Source organism: Physcomitrium patens, chromosome 3 (assembly GCF_059467195.1).
Source record: "Physcomitrium patens ecotype Gransden chromosome 3, ASM5946719v1, whole genome shotgun sequence".
NCBI classification, from domain to species: domain Eukaryota; kingdom Viridiplantae; phylum Streptophyta; class Bryopsida; order Funariales; family Funariaceae; genus Physcomitrium; species Physcomitrium patens.
In genome coordinates this window covers 24,141,846-24,167,466 of record NC_143412.1, presented here as the reverse complement: position 1 = coordinate 24,167,466, position 25,621 = coordinate 24,141,846, and the positions used below count along the sequence as shown (strand labels likewise).

General features: G+C 36.7%; 2 protein-coding genes across 2 annotated transcripts; both read right to left on the bottom strand.

Annotated features, from left to right (window-relative positions):
- Positions 1–63: 63 nt before the first annotated feature.
- Positions 64–2,756, bottom strand: LOC112280103 (putative protein-S-isoprenylcysteine O-methyltransferase). The gene is made up of 5 exons (XM_024515160.3): positions 2,425–2,756; positions 1,569–1,812; positions 1,221–1,349; positions 817–925; positions 64–405 (listed from the first exon to the last, which is right to left on the bottom strand). The coding sequence occupies exons 1-4, from the start codon at positions 2,690–2,692 to the stop codon at positions 835–837; spliced, it is 732 nt and encodes a 243-aa protein (XP_024370928.1). The 5' UTR covers positions 2,693–2,756; the 3' UTR covers positions 64–405; positions 817–834.
- A 17,390-nt stretch (positions 2,757–20,146) lies between these two features.
- Positions 20,147–22,377, bottom strand: LOC112279671 (uncharacterized). The gene is made up of 4 exons (XM_024514317.3): positions 22,024–22,377; positions 21,523–21,727; positions 21,015–21,162; positions 20,147–20,765 (listed from the first exon to the last, which is right to left on the bottom strand). Exons 1-4 carry the CDS (start codon positions 22,034–22,036, stop codon positions 20,550–20,552), a joined length of 582 nt encoding a protein of 193 aa, XP_024370085.1. The 5' UTR covers positions 22,037–22,377; the 3' UTR covers positions 20,147–20,549.
- Positions 22,378–25,621: the final 3,244 nt, after the last annotated feature.

The following is a 25,621-nucleotide window of genomic DNA, read 5'->3' as shown; positions in this document are numbered from 1 at the left end:
TTTGAGGAGCACATCATGTCTTGCTTAAGATTGTCATAGTTAGTAAGCAACTCAAAGCGCAACTTGCACAACAAAATTTAAATTCAAAATTGGTATCGTATCACAGCTTTTCGCAACGACCCAAGTAAACAACAGAGAATCAACTGCCCAAATTTTCTAAAATGTTGCAGGCATTTACTTTGGAACTTGCTTAAGTTTCCAGTGGTAGATACTAGCTGTGATAAGATGGAGGAACAGAATGAGAACGTACGTCATTTTAGATGGACCTAACCACTCTCTACTTCAGATGAATACATCCCTACTTCATGATTTACCGCCATTGTTCCCTTCTGCAGTTTACCCGAGTTACCCTGCTTGAGCGCAGAAGTGGAACATACCCTTCTCATCACGGGTCAAGGTTAGCCTCTGCCAAACCAAGAGGGTAGACACTATCAGCCCTTAAATATTGAATATGCTGATCTCTAATGAACCAATTGAGGTTGTTTAGACTTGCAGAAATGATGTTTCGTACTACATTACATTTCACATTGTTGGTCAATCTATGTCACTTGGATTAGGATTAAGATTCAACAAATAAGGACGAAGAGATATTACTTTCCAAAGGTGCCGACACTGGAATTTCAGGCAATAAAATGAAACTTCTATGAAAGATATAGAATAACCCAACTACCCAGTCGTTTCTCAGGACTTCAATATAAAAAAATAAACAAATTAAATCCGCATTAGACAATGACGCTATTTCACACTTGCATCAATGCGGACAGTTGAAACCAAATTACACAAGCTAACAAAACAGGGTATAAACCGCGAGAGAACCTGACAGTACTATCTGAATTATTTGACGAAGGGCATCCCTGATGGGACTCTGCTGGCATAGTCCACATAGTCTTGTCCAAAAAAGCGGCGCAGATGATACTCCTCGTATCTTTGAAACAAAGTTAAGAAACCACATCGGATTGTAAAGCACTCTGAAGCGAATACTTAGGTAGCACCCAAGGATCTCTTTCTAACTCTTATTTCTGAAGCTTTGCTGTTGACACTCATAATGTACTTGATAAAATAGCATGTCAGAAAGCAATCGCTCCATAAACAAGCTTAAACAAATCCTGCACTTTAACCAGAGAATTTGAGCTCCTGATAGGGTTTAACATACAACAAACTCTTAACTGAAAATAACCATAAAACATTTTTGCCAACGCAAGAATCAAGTGTAAGGATACGGTATCCGATCGTTAAAAAAGCGCCAGGTGACGAGAGTGTAGCCGACTATACAAATTGGATTGACGAGTAATACTTGTGTGCCAATCGACCAGACAAAAAATCCCAGATAACTTGGGTGACGAAAAAACCTGCAAAAGAACCAATTGAATATGTTTAACAATAGAAATCTACTCACAAAGAACAAAGAATGCGTCATAGATAAATAAAATAAAATAAAATAAGCTAACAAGTTAATAGAAAGTTCAAAGCTTTCGTTTTTCAAAAGTATTTCTTAGAATTTAAATCTAAAAGTTGAAAAAACAGGATCAGCCCCTACAACCAAGAGTTGGATGGCAATTAAAGGCTACCTGTAAATACCATGAGTGACAAGCTTGTGCTCTTGTCGTCTTTCTACTTTGATATCGTGTGTAAAGCTTTTGTTCGCAGTAATTACCGCCAATTTGCGAAGACTATCACCAACCACTACCATGGCTAATCCTGTGTAGCTCAAGTAAGCTTGCTGCTTCAGCCACGGTGCAAACCAGCTCTCAAGTGCATGCTCCACCAGTGAAACACCCAGGGCTATTAAGTAGGGGACACTTATGAGAGTAGCTGCATTGTTTCAGTAGTCGGTTCAGTACAACAAATCGCTACCTGACAAGTTCACACTCTCAACCCTAAACATTCTGTATACCTTGAATGTCAATCTCTAACTACTGAGCTCATCCTTACCATCAATATCTTCGATGATAATATACAGAATCTTGAAACGACAGACATTGTCAGAATATCGGCACGAAATGAAACCATATCTGCAAATTATCTTTTACAGTGCTTTTGAATCAGTCTCGCGCTCAGATTTTCAGTAAGAGGTTGAGCATGATCATCCACAACTAGCAGCAATTAAAAACTAATCCAGACAGAGAAGTAGAGAAGTTTTGCATAGTCCAGCGCGACTGCAGTAATTTTATACGACTGCTCTCATACGATCGTGTGAATGAAATTAATTGCATCCACTAGCATTTTAAGCGGAGGAGAGACTAATAAAGTTGAGAAATTTGGTTACATTGGTATTTGCGGATAGCTGAATCCACTGCCCTCGAGTAGGCAAAAAAAATATTAACAAGATCAATCTGACGATTAACTATAAACACGAGGAACTCCAAAATTCTCGGCAGTTCTTGAAGACGACAGGCAGAAGCTTAGCATGGAATTTGAACTTACAGGCGGCATTGACACGCCGGCGACCATGGTACGCGAGCGCCAGCAGAAACTCCGAAGTGTGGAAAAACACCACCGCTCCAAACATCCACTGGAGCTGCTCCCAAGGCGTAAACCCCATCCTGGCTTCCAAAGCAACACAAATCGTCTCTAACAATTTCACATTCCTCAGATCCCCCAACTTCTCCCCATAACTCTTAACATGATCAATCCACACCCAAAAAAATTGCGCCTTCAAATTGTGGGTAACTTCTAAAAGCTCTTCGCTCATAACACGGCAAACATGAAGCTTCAAAAGCACACACGTCTTCGGCACAGCAGCATCGCAGCGCCAAATAATCCGCTCTGACACAGCGTAACGAGGACACAACCAACGAAACTCGAGGATGAAAAACGTCTAGCGCAAGCACAAGGGATGAAAGCTTCATTTCAGATTTCAGAATGGCTTGAATGCTGTTGAGAATGTTTAGAAAGACACAAGAGTAGTAGTAAGTAATACACACACACACATTGAGAATGTTTAGAAAGACACAAGAGTAGTAGTAAGTAATACACACACACAAGAGAGTTTCTAAGGGGAGAGAGAGAGAGCTTCACACAAAAGTCTATTGATCTAGTTGTGTCTTGTATACAAGGGGAGAGGATAAACAATTCTTCTCCACTACATTCCAAATACTGTAGCTATAGTATTTATTGTAGACTATAGTAAATATTATGGAGAGCACCGGCTACATTTAATGCTTTCAACACTCCTCTTCGCTCATCATAATATTTACATAATATAAAATTTATATAGAATTATGATCATTACTTTTTTGTAAGCTTGCAAGATCAACAATTGTTGCCTCATTAAAACCTTATTTAGAAAAACTTATTGTATTTAAGGACAAAACCATAGATGAAGGAAAAAGAGTACAACATCATTTTTCTTAATTATTTAAAAAATTCATTAACTTCTTTATTCAAGAAAAGCAAGTCGCCGCATACCAATGTGTCACAAACACAGAAATATAGACTCGAGATCTAACAAGAAGTTCAAGAAGAACTGGCAAGAACTAGATTAATCAGATGAATACAAGAACAACACCAGAGAGGTGGGCTATAGCTCCAAGAGATGTGTTGTTGAAACTGAAGAACTCTTCAACCTCGATTCCAATATATACTCCTATTTAGGAAGCTTCTCAAGCAACTTCTACCAACTAAGAAGCTTCTAGAAGGTTCCAAAGACTTGCTTCTAGAAGGTTCTAGAAACTTGTTTGTATAAGGTTCTAAGGACTATTTCCCTAACATCTTCTACCAACTAAGAAGCTTCTAGAAGGTTCCAGAGACTTGCTTCTAGAAGGTTCTAGAAACTTGTCTCTAGAAGGTTCAAGAAACTTGTCTCTAGAAGGTTCTAAGGACTATGTCCCTAACACTATGTTCCTAACATCACCCCTTCCTTTAGCTTTGAGGTCTCTGAGAAGCAATGTTATTGTTAATCAATACCAATGCAAGAAAATGAAGATCTGTCACATAATGTCTGCTATGAACTCCAACTGTTGTTCACGAAGCAAGTGGTTCATCGGCCCTTGAGGCCAATGGTAGTGGCCTACTCCTTCAACTTCTGACCAAGCATAAACTTCTATGTCCTCATTGTAAAATTATCATGCAAACACGCCTTTTGGCTGACCATCATAAGCAAGCTCGATCTTAAATACAATCACCAATGATCGGTTACTCGGAATCCTCCGTCGTCATCGAGGTGTAAGCAGTTCTTCATCTTGGGGTTGCCTTCGTGAATTAGTTGGTTGAGATAATCTGACTGGCATAGTATCTATCTCTTGGCTATCCATATCAGAAGACCAAACTATGGCTACTGAAAAAATTCTACTTTATCTTGGAGAAAATAACTACATCAACTACGAATTTTAGTGGTGTTCTCCCCCTTTCTTATATTCTTGGATGAGCAAGCTTCAGAAGGAAGCTATCATCGAACCGGCTTAAGTTTATGAGGATGTTGTTGATGAAACTCCTATATCTTTTGCGGCGCATTGGCAAGATTTTTAGTTGGCTCCCACGTTTGCTCATTAATATCGTAGCCGCTTTAATGAACAAGATACTCTAACTTGCCCCACCTTTGCCGTGAATCCAGTACCTTTTCAACCTCGTATTCCTCGTGGTTCTCAATTTCAATACTAGGTGGTGGACATTGCACTCTTCCAGGAAAAGACGATTCTTGATAAGGCAGAGAAACATGAAAGACAAGATGTACCTTCATAGAAGCCGGTAATTCCAGACGATATGCCACTAGATTGATTTGCTTCTGAATGATAAATAGTCCCAATCTTCGATAGTCCAACTTATCACATGGTCGCTTGGTCTTGATATTCCGTCAAAGAAGCCATGCTTTATCTCCAATTTTGAAAGTAGGTGCTTGATTTCAAAATCTATCTACAGACGCCTTGTAGGATTCTTGAGCGGATTGTAATTGAAGCTTCAACATATTTTGAAGCTCTAATAGTTGTTTCGTAAATCCTTCAGCTGCTGGATTGTTATTTGTTGATGGACTTAATAAATCAAGCTTCGAATGATACCCATAGTTGGAAAAGAATGGTGTGTATTGAGTCGACGCATGGAGGATGTTGTTATATGCAAACTCGGCTAGCGACAGATATGTGGTCCAATTGTCCTGCTGATAGTTGATACTGTATCATAAGTATTGTTCCAAGACTTGGTTCACCCGTTCCGTTTGGCCATCAGTTTGAGGATGAAAAGTCAAAGAAAGCTTGATATCCACCTTCAGTATCTCAAAGAGAGATCTCCAAAACTTTGATACGAATTGGGTTCCTCGATCTCATACGATATCATCTGGTAGTCCATGATATCGATATACATTATCGAGAAAGAACCTTGCTATGACTTCACTGGACGATGTCTTCTTGCAAGGAACAAAGTGTGCCATCTTTGTAAGCCGATCTACCACGACAAAGATGCTATCAAATGAGTTCGATTATGGCAGGTCCGTGATGAAGTCCATGGAAACTGAAGACCATGGTCGACGTGGAATCGGCAATGGCTGTAGGAGTCTATAAGGGCGATGTCGAAGATTCTTGGATCTTGAACAGATGTCGTAGGAGAGAAAAAAATCTTTCACATCCTTCCACATTTGGGGCCACCAAAAATCTCGAGAAATAAGCTCCAAGGTCTTGTTGAATCGAAAAATGTCCCGCAGCTGGAAAATCGTGGCGAGATTGAAGAACTTGGAGTCGTACTAGTTCTTTTGGGATATACAACCACTCCTAAAAGTATAAAAGATCTCCCTCCACCTTGAACTTGTCATCATTGGCACGTTATCGTATTACGTGCTTTCTTGCTCGAGAACGTGCTGGGTGTCTGGCTGTAGAAGGTAGTATGGAGATTCGCCAATATTCAAGCAGTTTATCAATTTTTGACTATTGAAATACAAACAACTGCAAGAATACACCGTAAATCTATATGGATGCCCTTCGACTGCTTGTCGAAGTCCTTTTTGCCCCAGCCGGTAGGTCTCTAGACGTTACAGAGAACCCCGAACAACCCAAACTACTAATCTTCGATACCGCTTTATACTCACGATCTTGTATCCACTGACTGTCTTGTTAGATTAACCCAATAAATTTCATTCACTCCGCATACACAATCCTATAGACACCCTTTTAACTCTTCATCACAAACGTAACTCGATTTCACAAAACAGTCAAGAGTAATCAAACCCACTTCATTAAAAATCCCGATTCACCATTACAACACTGACTTCAGTAACGATTGCCTCAGTCTTCCCAAAATCCTATGAAGAAAAAAAATCCAATTCTCTGTCTTTTTTCCCCGCCCGAAGCATGAAGCTAGCTCTCTAATTCTTCAAAAACTCCCCAAAAAACTTATTCTCCCCCCCCCTCTCATTTCTTAACCTTAATTCTGAATTTCCTCAATCTTCCATCTTGGACCCGGAATTGGCTCCCACCGTCAGAGCTTGATCCGAAATTGACTCTCGTCGTCAGAGCTTTCTCCTCCATTTTTACCTTTAAGAGATCCTTTTACCGAAAACAACGTTCCCTGAAACAACACAGAGAACAGGACAACCTGAAACATAATCGAAACCCCGTAATCGGGACCACATTGAGTCGCCCGACCAATTCAGGTCTCATATTGGCTAAGAGTTCAATAATAAGATCCGGATGTTCTCGAAATTGGATCAAATTGGTCTTTCGTATTAGATTGGCTGAGGCCCGTAGTAAGACCTAGATTTTCCCATAATTAGACTGCATTGGGTTGCCCGACCAATTCAGGTCTCATATTGGGTAAGAGGACCCGGATTGAATTCTTGAAATTGGATTCAATTGGCTCTTCGAACCAGGCTCACCTGTCATATGAATTGGTCCTTTCCCTTTCTGCTGACTCTCGTTATTGGAATCGAACGGAGCATTTCAGTATGCCCCGGCTGACTGTAACGGGGTGATTGAACCTGGCCACTCAGTATTTGCACTGGAGTTGGTCGTTGCTCCCAATATTCGAGGTAACTGAACATTAATAAAAGTCCCCTTTCTTTATATTTTCATAGTATACTCGTGTTACAACACGACAACGCTACTTGATATCAATGGCTACTGAATCTTGAATGGTTATGACACATACCTGATTCAGGAAGTCAACATCAATTGGCACAATAGTAGCGCAAAGCCGAAATTGCTCTGGCTTCAATAACGTCGTACATTGTTGATCAAACGCTGCTTCTCTAACTTTTGGTACAAGATACGATCTCCTCAATAAGGCATCAGATAGTCCTTGCTGCTTTCCAGGTCAATGAGTGATAACAAAATCGAACCTAGATAGCGACATACTCTACCGAGCTTGACGTCGATTTAGAACTCGAGCCGACATGAAATACTCCAAATTCTTGTGATCTATGTAAACAGTCATTGGGTGTACAGCTCCTTCAAGAAAATGACGCCATTCTTAGAAAGAATCCACTATAGCAAGAAGTTCCTTATCGTGGATCTCATAATTGATTTCAATAGCAGAGAACTTTCGAGAATAGAATGCAATCGGATGGAACTTCTTGTCTTCTCCCATTTGTGAAAGTACAACTTCCAAAGTAAAATCCGAAGCATCAGTTTCTAAATAGAAGGCCTTTGTAAAGTCAAGATGTACGAAGATTGGAGCCGTAATAAATACGGTCTTCAGGTCTTGAAACACCTTCTCCGCTAGAGGTCCCCATTCGAGCTTATTCTTGCATGTCAACCGAGTGAGAGGAGCACCAACTTGAGAGTAATTCTTAATGAAGATCCGATAGAAGTTGGCAAAGTCATGAAAGCATTGTACATTTCTAACCGTCTTTGGAACTTCTTAGGATACGATTGCTTCCACCTTCTTGGGGTCCATCTTCAAGCCTTTCGTAGTCGCAACGAACCCCAAAAACTCCATCTCTATTTGGTGAAATAAACACTTTTCCAACTTGGCATATAATCCTCGCTTGCGTAGTTTTTCCAAGACCAAACGAACGTGCTTTTCATGCTCTTCCTCATTTTTGGAGAATATCAGAATATCATCCAAATAGATGACAACAAAATTGTCAAGGTACTCTCAGAAAATATCATTCATCATATATTGAAAGACCGCTGGAGCATTGGTAAGACCAAAGGGCATGATATTATATTCAAAATGGCCATACCTTGTATGGAATGCTGTCTTCTACTCATCTCCTTCTTTGATTTGTACGAGGTTGTAAGCTCTTCATAGATCAATTTTTGTAAAAATCTTTGCACGTCCAAGTTATTCTAAGAGACCAGAAATTAAGGGTAACGGATAACGATTCTTCTTTGTTACCTTCTTGAGGCCTCGATAGTCCACGCTCATCCGCAATGAGCCATCTTTCTTCTTCACAAATAAGATGGGTGCTCCAGCTGACGATTTTGAATGACGGATGAAGTTCTTGGCTAGATTCTCGTCGATGTACTTCCGTAACTCTGCCAACTCCATCTGCGATAGATTGTAGATTGGGCCAAAAGATGGTTGTGCTCCTTCCGATAAGTCTATGGCGCAATCATATGGTCTATGTTCCGGTTGCATGTCGGCATTCTTCTTTTGAAACACGTCTTTAAAATCCTTATATTGCTCCGGTATACTTGCTGTCGAGATCTTCTCCCCGGTAGTTAGAGGCGCATAAATGACAAACGGTGTGCCTTCCTTGGACGATCTTATAAATGCTCTTGCTCCAATAAATAAGGATTTCTCTATTCGGGGTTTTTTACTAGGCTTGCTCTTGGGTGGTTTTGTAGGAAAGGTCATCTTCCGCAACTTCCAATCTATGGATGGATTATGCTTTTCCAACCAAGAAAGACCAAGAATAATAGAAGATGATGGTGTTCTCATAATATTGAAAATAATATGACTACTATGGCCCTTAAACGTCACTTCTATAGGTTCTGATTCATGGGTGACACTACCGGACAATAAAGGTCACCCATCTATAACCTCAACGTGAACAGGTTTGGATTTTTGTACTAAAAGGATCTTATGATGCTTCGCAAATTCTTCGTCTAAGAAACAAGCAAATACTCTTGAATCTAATAATGCTAAGGTTCTCAGTTTTTGAGGGCCAATAAGCAAAGGGATTGTAAAACAAACGGCAGGTTGAGCGGAAAAAAAGGAATCTGGTTGTTGTTGCGATATTTCACTGTCTAGCCGCACGGTTCCTATTGTGGCTGGGCATCCTCATTTTCCTGAACAAATGCGCCCCTAGTCCTAACAATACGTCGATTTTTCTTCTTGGGGCAGTTTTCAACTTTGTGGCCTTCTTCACCGCAATACAAGCATAGACCTTCCTCCATACGACGCTTTTTTTCTTCTAGAGTAAGGGATTTGACACGTATCGCATCAATTTGCATGTCTTCTATCTGTGAATGTGAATTCACGTTGCTTGCCGACATAATTGGGGTGTAGCAAATCGTATGTTGTCTTGAACATTGGTCTTGGCGACGTTGAAATAGGCGGTTATCGCACTTCATAGCTTGGCTAATAGCTTTGTTGAGCGTTTGTGGATCAAGAAGAGTTGCTTCTCCAAGTACAGAAGTTTGAGGCTGGTGCAACCTAGATTGTGCCATCCTAGATGCTCCATCATTATGAAGCCTTGCCACAACTCCTTCAATCTCTATAGTTCTTTGCGATAACGTAGCAAGGGCATTCATGATAGCATCCAACTTGGACTCCAAACTTTCCGTCATACTAATGTCTTGGCCCCCAGCCATTCTAAGAGAAGGACAAAAATGACTCTATAAGAAGATAATATTGGTATAGAGGAGGGTACTCCGCAACCTCTAAAATTCCTTAAGAGCTTCAAAAAAAGAGGTAATTCACTCTCTCCAAGAAGAATATGACTCCAATATTATAACAAAAGAAGTATCAGTTTAGAGGAGGGTAATCCGCAACCTCTAAAATGCTAGTACACTTCTAAGCAGAGAGATAATCCACACTCTAACGAGGAAGAAACTAGCTCTAATATCTGAGGTGAGTGAAGTCTTGACAAATTGTCACAGACAAAGAAATATAGACTCGAGATCTAACAAGAAGTTCAAGAAGAACTAGCAAGAACTAGATTAATCAGATGAATACAAGAACAACACCAGAGAGGTGAGTTAGAGCTCCAAGAGATGTGTTGTCGAGACTGAAGAACTCTTCAGCCTCGATTCTAATATATACTTATATTTAGGAAGCTTCTCAAGGAACTTCTACCAACTAAGAAGCTTCTAGAAGGTTCTAGAGACTTGCTTCTAGAAGGTTCTAGAAACTTGTCTCTAGAAAGGTTCTAAGGACTATGTCCTTAACATCTTCTACCAACTAAGAAGCTTCTAGAAGGTTCCAGAGACTTGTTTCTAGAAGGTTCTAGAAACTTGTCTCTAAAAGGTTCTAAGGACTATGTCTCTAACACTATGTCCCTAACACAATGCCATAAATAAGTCGACGATGGTTGTACCATGGGAGAGCTTTGGTGAAGAGATTAGTAAGGTTATTTGAAGATTCAATTTTCTTAATTATAAGTGCTTGATCAGTAATTAAGTCATGGATATAATTAAAATACTTTTGATCAATATGCTTTGTCTTGTCGCCTCTAATGAAACCAACTTGCATCTGTGTAATATAAGCACTATTGTCTTCATGCAAGATAGTTGGAGAATCATCATATGAAAATCCACAGGTTGTTTGAATGAATTAATCAATTGATTGCAACCAAATATATTCTCGAGATGCTTCATGTAAGGCAATAATTTCTACATAGTTGAATGAAATTATAGTTATTGTTTGTTTTATTGATTTCCATAATATTGCAACTCCATGTCTTAAAAATACATATCCCGTTTGAGATTTAGTTGTTGTAATATCAAATTTATATCCCGCATCACAATATCTAATTAATTTTGGATCTATAGATTGTGTGTAGTATAATTCCAAGTCTTCAGTACCTTTTAAGTAACGTAATAAATATTTGATGCCATTCCAATGTCATAGTGTTGGATGTACACTATGTCTTACAAGAACACTAACTGCAAATGCAATTTTTGGTCTTGTAGATGTATCCAAATATAAAAGTGTTCCAACTGCTGTGAGGTATGGATATTAATCTTCCAATATTTCCTCCTCCTCCTCCTCACATAGATGGTATGGATCATGACCATCATGACCACATCCAACCATTGGTGTAGACAATGGATAAGCATCAATCATATTGAATCTCCATAAGATTCATCTAATATATGTTAATTGGTAGAAAAAAATTCTACCATCTATAAGATACATAATCTGAAGACTAGTATAGAATGTTGTTTTTTTTAGCATTTTCATTTCAAATTTACATTTAAATAGGTTAGTAGCTGCAACACATGTAAATTTAGTGCCCACTAAGTTAAGATCATCAACATATATAGCAATGATGACAAAACCAATTTTATTTTATTTGATAAACAAACAAGGGATTAGTGGATTACTTACAAACTTATGTATAATTAAATAATATTGAAGACATTGATACTACATGTGACTAGATTGTTTTAAACCATACAAGGCCTTATATAATCTAATACTACGATATTGTCTTAGAGCAGGTCCATTTAGAGTTCCTATTTCTAAGCCAAGTAGAACTTTCATATAAATATTTGCATTAAGAGAACCATATAGATATGCAGTTACTACATCCATCACATGCATCTCAAGGGTGGCATAAAGTGTCATTCCAATAATATATCAAAATATAATTGAATCCATGATTGGAGAATATGTAGATTCATAATCAATGCCAAATTGTTGAATAAATCCTTGAGCAACAAATCAAGCTTTATAGTAAGTTATTTGACCCTGAGCATTTGCTTGTGTATTAATACAATCTTATATTCCATAGGATGAGATATAAGAGTGTATAAAATTTGACAATAAGAGTGTATACTTTCTTTTTATACAAAGAAGCATACTCTAGTTCAATAGTAGTTTTCTATTTTGACCAATCAGAGCGATGCACCGCTTCTTCAATGGTTTGAGGTTCAGGATTGTCTTCCTCATAAGAAGGGACTTCTATAATCATACATGCAAATAATTTATTTATCGTAGTAGATGGTTTGTCCCAAATATCATTTATAGCGCAATGCAAAATAGATAATTTTTTAATCAACTTGTTCTTATTCTTTCCAATTTTAAGATTGTTTTTCACAGGAATTGAAGGTACATTATGCATAGATATATCATCATGAATTGGTGGTCTTATAGGATGAGTGGGAATTTCTTGAAAAATAATACCAGGATTAATTAATATTATAGCTTTCTTCTTACATGGTTGCTTATCTGGTCCATAAATTTTTTTTAGTTGTTGTTGTTATAACTTGAGGTATTGTAGTCAATGGCATTACAATCTGAGTAGGTGCATTTTGAGCCTCATTAATAAGAATTCTTATAATTTTAGGTGCATCATTGAAGCCATCAGGTGCTTCATATGTGATCTGTTTTAGATGCAAAATCTTAGCAACTTCAATTTCAGTCAAAGATGTCCAAGGATTGGGATTCATTGTAAACATTTTTGGTGCTTCAAATATAAGTACTTTATTTTTTTATTGATTGGATATTTATCCTTAAAGAGATGGGAATACATTATCTTCAGAACAACAATTTTACAAATGTACATGTAATAATGTGCCAGTTTATGCATCAACAATACAAATAATGCTTGGTGAATAAAAACCAACATATATGCCTTCTTGTTGATTATTTCCAATGGTACACCATTGAGGTTCTGGTACTAGAATCCAAGCACAACAACCAAATACTGGTAAATGAGATACATTTGGAACATGCTCCAAAATGAATTCAAGTCGTGAAACAATTTCAAGAGAAGAAGGGTGGAGGCGTATTAATGCTGCAGCATGTAAAACTACATGACTCCACATACATGCAGATAAATTTGCGTGAAGGAAGAATGGTCAGATAATGAATTATATACACTTTATAAATGACTCTACAAGTCCATTTCGAAACACAATACGTCAACTCAATTCCTATTGTAGTTCAATAGTCTTTAAAAGACTTTGATGTAAATTCTTTCGCATTATCTATACGTAATGTTTTTACAAGATAATCAAGAAAATGTACCCAAAAATAAATAAGCATAGATATAAGATTGAAAAACACCATGTTTTGAATTGATAACAATGAAACATGTGATTTTTTACCTGATGCATCAATAAAGACCAAAAAATAACGAAATGGTTCCGATATTGGATTAATAGGACCACAAATATCACCATGTAATCTTTCAAGCATTGGTGGTAATTCTTGTGGAAATTTCCAAATTGAAGGCCGAGTAATCATCTTGCCTTACATACATACACAACATAATTCTATAGAGTCTACATCCATAGACTTTAAATTGTGCCCAGTTATACATACAATGATCTTTCTAAATAATGTAGATCTTCGATGTCTCAATCGTCCATGCCAGAGAGAAGCACGACTCTCTGTGATAGATGATGCAAAATTAAATATAATGGGAGGCCGAATCATAATTCAGTATAAAACATTTTCTAAAGCAAAAGCTTTTTCAACAACTTTATGATTCTTCGCAAGAACCAAAACTTCTTTTTTATTTAAAATGGCAGTCAAGAGGTGATAACCATTGATACACACATCTTAGTAGTTGATCAGATTCCAAGGTGTTGAGGATGCAAACATTGCATGTTTACATTTTATGATGGAATCTGTAGGTAATTTTACCATCACTGTGCCTTCTTGAAAATAAAATGCATTTGCTCCAACCATAGTCATCATATTTTTAGTTTTCCAAGTTAAAGATTTTTCAAGAAAAAATCTTTTATCTTGTAGGATAGTATATATTATTGCAAAATCAATGAGCGCATTATTTGATTCATCATTAGAAGTTTTGTCATTCATATAAGCCTCTAAATCACCAACACCAATTGAATCCATGGATGCATCCATGCTATGAACTTTATGAGCCTCAGCTCGTAGTTTCTTATTTTTTTGGAATATTTTAATAAAATATTTTGAAGTACGGCATGCATGTGCTAAATGTCCAATCATTCTACATTTATAGCAAGAATACATCTCTGATTTTTATTTTCTTCTATAATTAATAGTAGAACGTTTATTCTTTCTATATGGATAGAAATGGTCATGGCTATAACTACCCTGATGCTTATGAGGATGTTTTTCATATTTATATAATATTTTCTTAGACTATGAAATATTAAATGCATGAGATTTTGGAACTGTGGTTCCGATAGGATGAGCTTCCGCATTATGTAAGAGTAGCTCATTATGCTTCTATGCAAGAAGTAGATAAGACATGAAATCAGAATGATTCTAAAATTTCATGTTCCTATATTGTTGTGCAAGCACAATAAATACATGAGAAAATGTAGAGAGAGTTTTCTCAATCATTTCTTCTTTAGAGATGTTTTGTCCACATAATCGTAATTTTGAGACAGTACTATATATTTTACTATTCAAAGCATTTTAAATTTGGAAAATCCAAGACACTTAAATGTGTCCAATTATAACATACATATAGAAGAAAAATGGTCTTTTGATGATCAAACCTAGATTTAAGATTCTTCCAAAGTTCTGTAGGATCTTCCATTTCCAAATATTTATGTTGTAATGTAGGTACAAGATGATGATGAAGGAGAAGAAGTGCTTTCCAATGCATATTAAGAAGAATAAAAATATTTATTGTAGGAGATTCTTCAAACATAATGGCATTTGAGAGTTGTTTTGCAAATAAATTTACTTTTATCATTTTTGTCTATAATAGATAATTATTTCCATCCATAGTGAATGGTAGAAATAAAAGAGCTTGAAAATGTTGGGATGCACTGGTAATAGTTGAAACCATAGTAAAAGTAGTTGAAGATGTTGAAGCACTCATTATAAATAAATTTGTAAAAAAAATATAAGATCAAGTAGAAAAGTTGAGTAAAATGTATCTTAAAATATTATGTCAAATAAAATGATAAAATTGAACTTGAAATCAAAAAAATTAATTAATTAATTAATTAATTTTTGAAGAAGGTTGTGAATTGTAGCAATAGAGCAACAAGGCGGCAACAGCAATAGGGTGGCAGCGGTAGTCAGCAATGGCGTCAGTGATAGTTGGCAGTCAATGATGGTGGCAAGGCAATATCAGCAATATGATCGGTCGCATGCTGCGGCGATAGTTTGGTGGCTGTTTGGCAGTAGGCACAGGGCGTAGCACGGAGGCTGGATTGGAGCAAATATTCTAGGCAAGCAAGGCACAGAGTAGAGGAAGTACTCTAAGCAAGCAACTAATGTGTGAGGAGCTAATAAGTATTGAAAAAAAAGCACTTTGAAGACACAACACTTAGCATCAACAAGGTTGCACACAAAGAGAGTATGGAATAAGATGTCTCTCACTTCCAATATCCATTACTTATAAGTAGTGGTTGCTGCCCTAAAAGATAACTTCCACTCTTTGACTTTTATATACGTGGTCCTAAGATCCTTTTGGAATCTCACGAGCCTCGAGGGTATTCTATAACATATACTAATGACTCATACTTAGTCTTTGGATATTCCTTTGTTAATACTTTATTCTTTTGACTTTGACTCTTGGTCCATGACTTCGTCGTACATCCATTGGATGTCCTTACCATATACCAAGAGTCAAATCTTTGACCACTAGCAACTTACCTAAGTGAATATCCTCTATAAGGTAACTTATTCTACTTTTATTTTAACACTCTCACTTTGTTATTAGTCAAATGGCTTTTAATCCTAATACCTTTGTCAACATGTGGTGTCTATCTTTTACTAATGCTTTCGTCAACAAATCAGCAAGCATTTCCTCCGTTGTACAATACTTCATATCAATCACACCCATTTCAATCTTTTCTCTTATAAAGTGATGTTGAATGTCAATGTGCTTGGTCCTTGAATGTTGCTTTGAATTCTTTGCAAATGCAAGACATCCTTGATTGTCACACTCCATTGGAGTTGCTTCCATTTATACATCTCCAATGTCCTCCAAAAGTTGTCTCAATCATATTGCCTCCATTGTACTATGGCTTACTGCCATGTACTCTGCCTCTATTATTGACCTTGCAATTATTGGTTGTTTCTTGCAATTCCATGAAATTGCTCCTATTCCAACAAAAAATACATAGCCCATTGTTGACCTTCTATCATTTGCATCTCCAGCCTAATCTGCATCACAATAACCATGCAAACTAATGTTATCACCTCCAAGGCATAATTTGAAGTTCAAATTACCTTTTAAGTACCTTATGATCCTTTTGATGGTTGTCCAATGGATTGGTCGAGCCTTTGACATGTGTTGGCTCATAACACTCACCGCATATGCAAGATCCACCTTTATGCCAACCATTGTATACATAAGTGAGCCCACTGTTGCCTTGTATGGAACACCTTACATTTGACCTTCAACTTTAGCAAACTCTTCATCCATGAGCTTCATCAACTTCAAGTTTGCCTCCAATGGTATTCCAATAGATTTACACTCCTCCATATTAAGTCGTTTTAACACTTCTTCAATGTACTTGCTTTGGCTCATTGTAATGATCTTCTTAGTACGATCTCTTACAAAATCCACTCCTAAATAATAGTGAAGCTCTCTCAAATCACTTATTTCATATTCTTTTTCTAACTTTGCCTTCAACCAATCGATCATCTTCAATGTATTGCTTAAGATGATCAAATCATCAACATAGAGGATGACAATCAATATGAACCTATTTGATTGTATCACATATAAAGAATGATCAGCCTCACTCTTTACAAATCCTTCACTCACAAAGAATATATCAATGCGTTGGTACCATATCTTTGATGATTGCTTTAGCCCATAAAAGGATTTCTTCAATTTATAAACAAAGTGTTGTTTGCCTTCTTCAACAAATCCTTGAAGTTGCTCTATGTAGATTTCTTCTTCCAAACTTCCATTGAAGAAAGCCGTCTTCACATCCATTTGATGCATCTCCAAGTCCAATGCTGCCCCAATTGCCACAATGGTTCTAATGGTAGTGAATTTGACCATGGGAGCAAATGCCTCATTGAAATCTACACCAGTAAGTTGTGAGTAGCCTTTAGCAACCAATCTAGACTTGTATCTCACAATATTACCCATTGCATCCCTTTTGGTTCTAAACACACACTTACAACCAATTGAAGATTGATTTGGTGGAAGTTGAGTCAATTCCCATATTCCATTGTCCATGAGTGATTTGTACTCTTCTTCCATAACATGTTGGCCATCCAATGTCTTGACAAAACATCCATTCATATCAAATTGAATCTTATAACCATGTGATACAAATTTGCTCACAGAAAGAAGGTTCTTCTTCATTTTTGGAACATATAAAACTTCTTTCAATGTGATCCTCTTGATTTGGTCCTTCACAACAATCTCCACCACAATGGAGCCAATTCCAATGGCTTGCACCATGTCATTGTCTCCCAACCACACTTTTGTTGCTGGAATTTCTTTTTAAGTGTTCAATGAATATTTGTATGGTTTCATGTGCTTAGTAGCACCTGAATCTATAATCCACTTCGAAATAGCAGCCATGGAGGCTCTTTTCCTTGCCATGAAAGCATACTCATCTCCACCAAAACTATCACTAGCATTGTTTGCATTCTCTCTATCTCCTTTCATGGCCTTGTAGTAATTTTTAGCAAAATGACCTAGTTTTTAACAAATATAGTAATTTCTCATATTACTTTTTGAATTATCACGTTGGTGAGAATAGCTACCTTTACCTTATCCTGAAAATAGAGCTCAATCATCACTTGTAAGCTCCTTATTTTTCCTCTTGGTCACTTCATGGGCAAGTCTTGACGTAACATAGTTCATGGTAAGCTCCTTCATATTGATGGACTCCAATGCTACAATGAGATAGTTGTAGGATTTGGGAAGGCTCATGAGCAATGTCAACATAATGTCCTTATCATCAACTGGTTTGTCAATAACTGCTACTTGATTAGCAAGTACTTTTATCTTATTAACATAAGCCATGAGGTCATCTCTTTCTTCTATCTTTACTGTCAAGAACTTCTTCCTTGTCCAAAGGATGTTTGCAAGGTTTCTACTCTCATAGATGTTGCAAAGAATCTTCCATGCTTCCACTGGTCCATTGCAAGCTATAACATGTGAAAAGTTCGAATCATCAAGGTTTGTTGCAATCATCCCAAAAGCCTTCTTTTCACAACATTTATACTCCTTCACCTTGGTATCAACATTGTCACTTGAAAGGTCTTCACTTTCATCAACAATGTCCCAAAGGTCCAATGAAGCCAATAAAAGCTCCATTTTCTTCTTCCAATGGTAAAAATTGTCACCTCTAAACTTTTCAATTACTCTCAAGCTCTCACCTTCACTTGAAGCCGTGTCTAGGGAAGGGATGTGTGAAAGAAAATCAAGAAAAGAGAAGATAGAACTCTCAAAATCAACAAAAAGGTGTTGCTGCCTTAGAAACCCAGAATGCCTTTTTTGTAATTATATAAGTGATTTCATTCTTGTATCACTCTCAACTTCATATATAAGACTTCTCATAAGTCTTATACTCTATCTAAACCTCTTGCATAAGCTTTGCCACTCTTCAATTACCCCTTTAACTACACAAAATACTTCTTATAATAATAGGAGAATCTCTTATGAAGTTAAGTATATGAAAGCACAAAGTTAGAGCACCAATGATGAAACTCAACAAAGAAATATAATACTCAAGTTCTAAAACATCATTAAATGGAGTCTAACAACAATCAAGACTATCAATGCACTTAACAACAAGTAAGAGCAAAAACTACATCAACAACTAGATGCATAAGAAGGGTTAGAAGAGAGTAAACTCAAACTTCACCAACAACCATAAGATCTATTCTTCACAACAAGAAAGACTTCAAAGTACTTCAAAATTCACAAGTAAAGGTGAGTGGGCCCATAACCTATTGAAAAACAAGCACTTTGAAGACACAACACTTAGTATCAACAAGGTTGCACACAAAGAGAGTATGGAATAAGATGTCTCGCACTTCCAATACCCATTACTTATAGGTAGTGGTTGATGTCCTAAAAGACAACTTCCACTCTTTGACTTTTACACACATAGCCCTAAGATCATTTTGGCACCTTACGAGCCTTGAAGGTATCCTATGACATATACTAATGACCCATACTTAATCTTTGGATATTCCCTTGTTAATACTTTATCCTTTTGACTTTGACTCTTGGTCCATGACTTCATCCTATATCCATTGGATGCCCTTACCATATACCAAGAGTCAAATCTTTGACCACTAGTAATTTATCTAAGTTAATATCCTCTATAAGGTAACTTATTCTACTTTTATTTTAACAATAAGAAGTGTAGTAAGATCATGCATCACACAGGGAGTAGGAGTAGCAATACGTTTGAAGAATCAAGACTAGAGCAAAAAAAAAATTACGATAGTATATAGAAGAGAATTGTGCTAATAACGCATTGAGAATGTTTAGAAAGACACAAGAATAGTAGTAAGTAATACACATACATACAAGAAAGTTTCTAAGGAGAGAGAGAGCTTCATACAAAAGTCTATTGATTTAGATGTGTCTCGTATACAAGGAGAGAGGATAAATAATTCTTCTCTACTTTATTCCAAATACTGTAGCTATAGTATTTATTGTAGACTAAGGTAAATACAATGGAGAGCACCGGCTCTCCATTTAATGCTCTCAACAAATGCTAAGAGCAATCGAAATGCCGGACATTGTGTGAGCAAAGTGTTGCAACCAACTTACTCAAATTCCTAGTGGCTGCCGATAGCCCTGTCAAATATGCAATCTCTTTAAACCCTACCTCTTCCTATACTTAGTCGACTCTAATTAGTAACTGCCGACAAGAACCTAGAGAGGTGTGAATTCAGTTTCTTGGGTCGGTATAGATTCTTGAAGAAGTTCAACGTACGGCACTGTTAAATCTTCAGTGGAGCAGTTCCACATCGCCCTAGTCCGTTGTCTTCGGATTCATTGTACTTTAGCTCAAGTCCATGATAGCTTTTTTGCACTTGGAAGTTGAGCAAGTTGAACATCTCCATGGATAGAAAATAGTTCAAAAATGTTCAAGGTGCAATTTATTTGCAACGAACCTCAGGTCGCTTACTATCTTCGATCCATTGTCTAAACATTGACAACTCAAGATTCAGCTTGAAGCTGGTATGTGTTGTAGTATTGCAAAATATCACCCTCCGACACATGTGAAGAGAAAAGAATGACTCCACGTCGTTCTACAAATGAATAACCTAACAATGTAGCCCCCAGAAAAGTATCACTAAATTTTAAAATTTGGACGACTATATTGTACAGTTCGTTTCTATTGGAACACTAATGCTAGAGCTCCTGAAGATAGGCCCCAGGAATAAATCAAAGCCTCGTACGAGCCCTGGATTATGGCCTAGAGAGTATTCCTTTCTATCTGGAGTAGGTGAAACCCTTGTCTAATTGCTCTGCGTAAACCAAGGAGGACAAACTTGTCACGACCACCAGGGGCAAAATGCAGGGTGGTGCATAATCAGAATATCTTTTGCAGCCTCTCAGTCGGTGTTTACAGATCATTCAGTGATGCGGACGAACTCAGTGATCCTTGGGTTGCTAGAACATCAACATCGGATGTAGCTTGGTCAGTGAGAGCAAGAACAATCTGATCTGCTGGCCGAAAGTTGGCATCCTCTCGCATTTCCTTCACACGCAGTTTATACGTGCTTTCTGCGAGCACAATGTGGTCCTGCAGCCGCTTGATATACTCCTCCATGTTTTCGACCTACATTGGCAAACATTATACATGTTTTTCAGTTAGGATTGACTGTTTGGCCACCTTCAAAAATCTTGAATCTCGCTTTAGCTATTAGGAGTTGGCTAAGGGTTTGTAAGACGCAATTTTAGATACATCCTCGACTCTAACCTAAATAAAAGCCATTCCAATCCAGCCACCATTTACAACAGAATTGTGGCATGACCACGTGACAGAAACAGTGTTGAAAAAGCAGGAAAGCTCATAAAATTATGATACCTCAATTTTTAGTTCCTTCAAAAACTCCGCATGTGGATCCTGCTCAGGACTTGAAAGTGGTGTATCAGAATTTGAGAGTGGCTCTTCGAAAACCAGCGGTACAGCAGCTGCTTCTAATTTCTTCCACGCCTCTAACTCGGCTTCATACCTGCACTCAGGATAAACTACTGCCATCAAAACTTCCACGTTTACATGAGGGTTTCTTCACTATTTGGGCAGTTTGAAACTAGCGTCTGCTGCATGAATACGTTCGGAGATTTCCTTTTCTGTAAATTCAAAACCTTATCTAGACCAAAACGCAAAATTCATAATCGGAGAGTATGTGCAAAGTCCTGTACTGATTTTCTGTGCAATGTAGAGGGGACACAATACAGCCGAGGTTCTCTTCATGAACGAGCATAAACATTCTTGTGAAATCAAGGGCCTTTGATTCACCAGTTTACATGCGATAGAGGAGACGAGAGACTATCCAACATATGATCCAAGAAGGAAGTGAAGGTCATCTTACATTTCTTTGAGTGTCAACAACCTCTTTGCTTTCTTCTCTAAATCACATGGGTGTCCTGCAACAGGTTCCGGATCTTCATGAGAATGTCTTTCCTTCACCAGTGCCTTCAAAGGTTCCATTGTATCCAGAGGGGAAACACTTGTATACTCTAAATGCCTCTTGCGGACCTTGAATACAAACCCATCATCATTCTCCGCTTCAAATTCTGCACAAGCTCCGAAACTCATGCTTCGGTATGAGGAAAACATCTTTTCAAATATGTCACGTACTCATAGTTTAAACACGTTTTCTCCAATTATTCCTATCATCCGACACCGAATGGCTCACCCACAAAAATATACAAGCTTCCGACAATGTAAGCACCTCAAGTCCTCCAGGACTTAATAAGCGACTCACGGTCTTTCAAGTACTGTGGCTTAGTTTCGTAGCTTTCGCCAAATTTCAATTCAAGCGTAGCTTACTTCAAGCAAACTCAGTTGGAAGAGAAAAACTATTACATACCTAATGCCGCCATGGACCCCAAAACAAAACTGTTATCAATGCACTTTCCGGCTCCCTAAACCTGCGTCAAATCTAAAATCTTATCTCTCTTCGAACACGATGTCATCGCCATGAAAAACCCCTCAATGCAGCCACTTAAACCCTAAACCATCGCATGGAGGGTAAACTCATGTCTCCGTTCCACTATCACTTCAGCCATTCTGCAAAAAGATTTTACGACATGAGTCGCATGAAACATTCAACCACTAGATTAGACAAGATCTGAACTGGGGGTTTAGAAACTTTTGTAGCTATCAACCATTCCATATTCAGGTATAACCCATTTTAAGTCCTACGAAGGAGTCCAACTGCAATGTGCACACAGAAAGGTGAAGTGTGATTCAGGAGGGAAGATTCATAGCTCTGGGTTCTGAATCTTTCCATGTCTCAAACTTGTCACAACTTGTGAACCCTTCACCTTTTTCTGCTGCCACTGACCCAATGAATATTGTATTGCACACAGAAATTGTTTTCAGCTCAAGGTTTTAACAAACTTAGTGCTTTGCATGAGCCTTGCTAAGGGTGTGCCTGTCAGCTGAAGAATAGGATGGCCACCACCCTTTAACCCAACACAGAATGGTCTGGATTTGCACTAACAATGTAGGTTTGAAGCAATTGATCACTTGAAGCGACGATGATGTCAGATTAATTCCACCTCTTGGTCCATTTTAAAATTCTTGTGGAAGGGTTCAAAGATGCCCTTATGCACAATTGTAAGAAGTCCATTTGGCTCAAAAGTGAATTAAAATTGGAGTGTGTTTAAAACTATTGGATTCAATGTTTGATTGATGAATCACTTGGTTCGTGTTTATTATTGAAAGTTTTTGTATAATAAATTTTTTGGATTCAGCTTGGGAAAATTAGATTATTTATATCAGCCCTGTGATAAAATAAAATGCAATAAAAAGAAAATTTTAACTGGATTGTTATAACCTAAAGATTATTGTTTCAAACTTTTTATAATTTACATATTTTTTGAATTTGTTGTAGTTACATTAACTGATAGATGTGTTTAGCACTTCTGAGGTGGTCTGGTGATGTAAATTATAAAGTGAAATATTTGATAGATTTGAATACTATCAAAATTTTAATTATATAAAGAAATTAATCCATTCTTCTTTCAAATAATAGAGCAGTAGAAAAATGGATTGTTTTTTTTTTTTAATTAAAAATTACTTCAAATTATTTTGTTATACTTTCTTCTTTTTTAAAAAAATGTTAGTGATGGTATCAAGTAAATAAAATTAATAATAGTATAATTGAAAATATGTTAAATAAAAAATGAATTAAATTGATTAGTGAACAATAAAATTATAAGTTCATACATAAATCAGTATAAAAAACTCATATTATTTAAGTTTTTGTTTAACTAGATATACTTAACTTCATATTATAATCAATGATAATTATGCATATTCTTTAAAAATATAATAATAAAAATAAAAATAATAATAAATTAATAATAAAATATAATACACATATTCTTACAATTAATATTAAGTACATTTAACTATTCAAAAATAAATTTATAATAAAAATGAACAACATAAAATTATAAAATTTAAAGATTTATTATTATTATTATTATATACTACAAATTGGATCTTTTTATATATCTCATTTTTTATATTAAGAACTAATATAGTGTCAAGGTCAAGAACTTGATTAAAACAAATAAACAAGTGAGATTTTTCTCAAAGAAAGATGACAAAATAGAAATAACTAAATATGTATATTAAGAAAGAAACTGGAATGGCTATTGCCAAAAGAGAAGAAAATTAAAGACCCTTGCATCTAGACTAGAAGCAAGAAAGGAGTTGACAAGAGTGAAAAAGACTTCACTCTTGCCTCTACATATACTATCTACCTAGGAGCTACATGGCAACATTCTATAGGACCTCCAAAAATGTGTTGACTTTGTACAACACGTATCTTAACTTGCAAGGCAAGTTTTCTATGTGGACACCACATAGTTAGCTTGTTGTGCAAGCTACCAACATGTGTGGCATGTGGTTAACTTGTTGACCAAGTTTCTAACCTACTAATCAAGTATAAACACATGTAAAGTCAAAGTAGTGTCTATTAAGCTTTTAGGAAGCTTCTTTAGAAGATATTATAAAATTAATCTACTTTTATCTACTTCTATTTATTCATATCATCTACATAACAATTACAATAAATATATGTCCATGACATTATCTCCCCTTCTAAAGATAAGTTCCATGAGAAGTGGTGATCACATGTCGAAGAAGTTTAAGATGTAGTGAATTGTATTTGTCACATACTCTAATCTTTGTTCTCTTTGAAGATGATTGATAGGATCTTTTAACCATCAATATTGTCCCATATCAGGGCGGAAAGACCACCCAGTTATTTGATCGTTGTTGAGGCCTTCATAACTTCCTTCAAATAAAATATTTGAAACACTATTAAGAATTATTCCTACTTCTAGTAAAATCATCAAACATCAGAAGTTCCTTCCAAGGTCGTGATACCAAACGCGTTGTATCTCGCCATCTATTCGAGGAAAAACATGTCATTCTTGAAGATCTTTATCTCGATTGCATTGTCTTGAAGGTTGTGACAATCATAATGTCTTGTCCAATAGTTCAACAAACAAAGATTCTTAAGTCAAATCCATCGATTATTGGTTCTCCATCTCCTCAGCGTCACAACTACAAAGAAGCTAGAAACAAGGATTGAAAGTAGAATGTTATCTTGCTTAGATCTTGTTTCTTTTATAATAAAGATTTTATCTAGATTTTGATGGATGTTGTTAATGAAAAGCCTCCATTGCCTTTTCTATATTTGCAAGATTCTTTACTGACTCCCTTGTGCATTCACTAATATCATATCCGCACCAATGGATAAGATATTCTAATTTATTTCAGCGTCACCTTGAATCTAGGACTTCTTCCACTTTGAACTCTTCATTATTGTCCATTTCTATTGGAGGAGGTGGAACTTGTCTTCTTCTTGGTATTTCTTTTGTCTTCTATGGTTTAAGAAGAGACACATGGAATATTGGATGGATTTTTATTGACTTCGATAAGTCTAAACGATATGCAACTAAATTAATTTGTGCAGAAATAGGAAATAGTTCAAGTCTTTGATAGTCCAACTTGTCACAAGGACGAGTGGTCTTGATATTGCGATAAAGTAACCATACCTTATCACCCATATGGAATAGTGGTTGTTCTTTTTGATTGTCACGGACATAATCATGTAAGCTATTAATTACATATACAAATAGGTAGAAAAAAATAAAAGTAGATAAAAGTAAGTTAATTCTATAGTATTTAATATGGAAGCTTCCTAGAAGCTTTATAGAGGCTGCTTTGACTTCATAGGTATCTTTAATTGACTTTTTGGATTAGAAACATGGTCAACAAGTTGGCCATGTGCCACACATATTATTAGCTTGAAGATCAAGCTAACTATGTGGCCCACACGTAGAAAAACTTGCCTTGTAAGTCAAGGCATGTGTCCTATAAAGTCAACACATATTGGAGGTCCTATAGAACATCGCCACGTAGCCCCTAGTTAGATAGTATATATA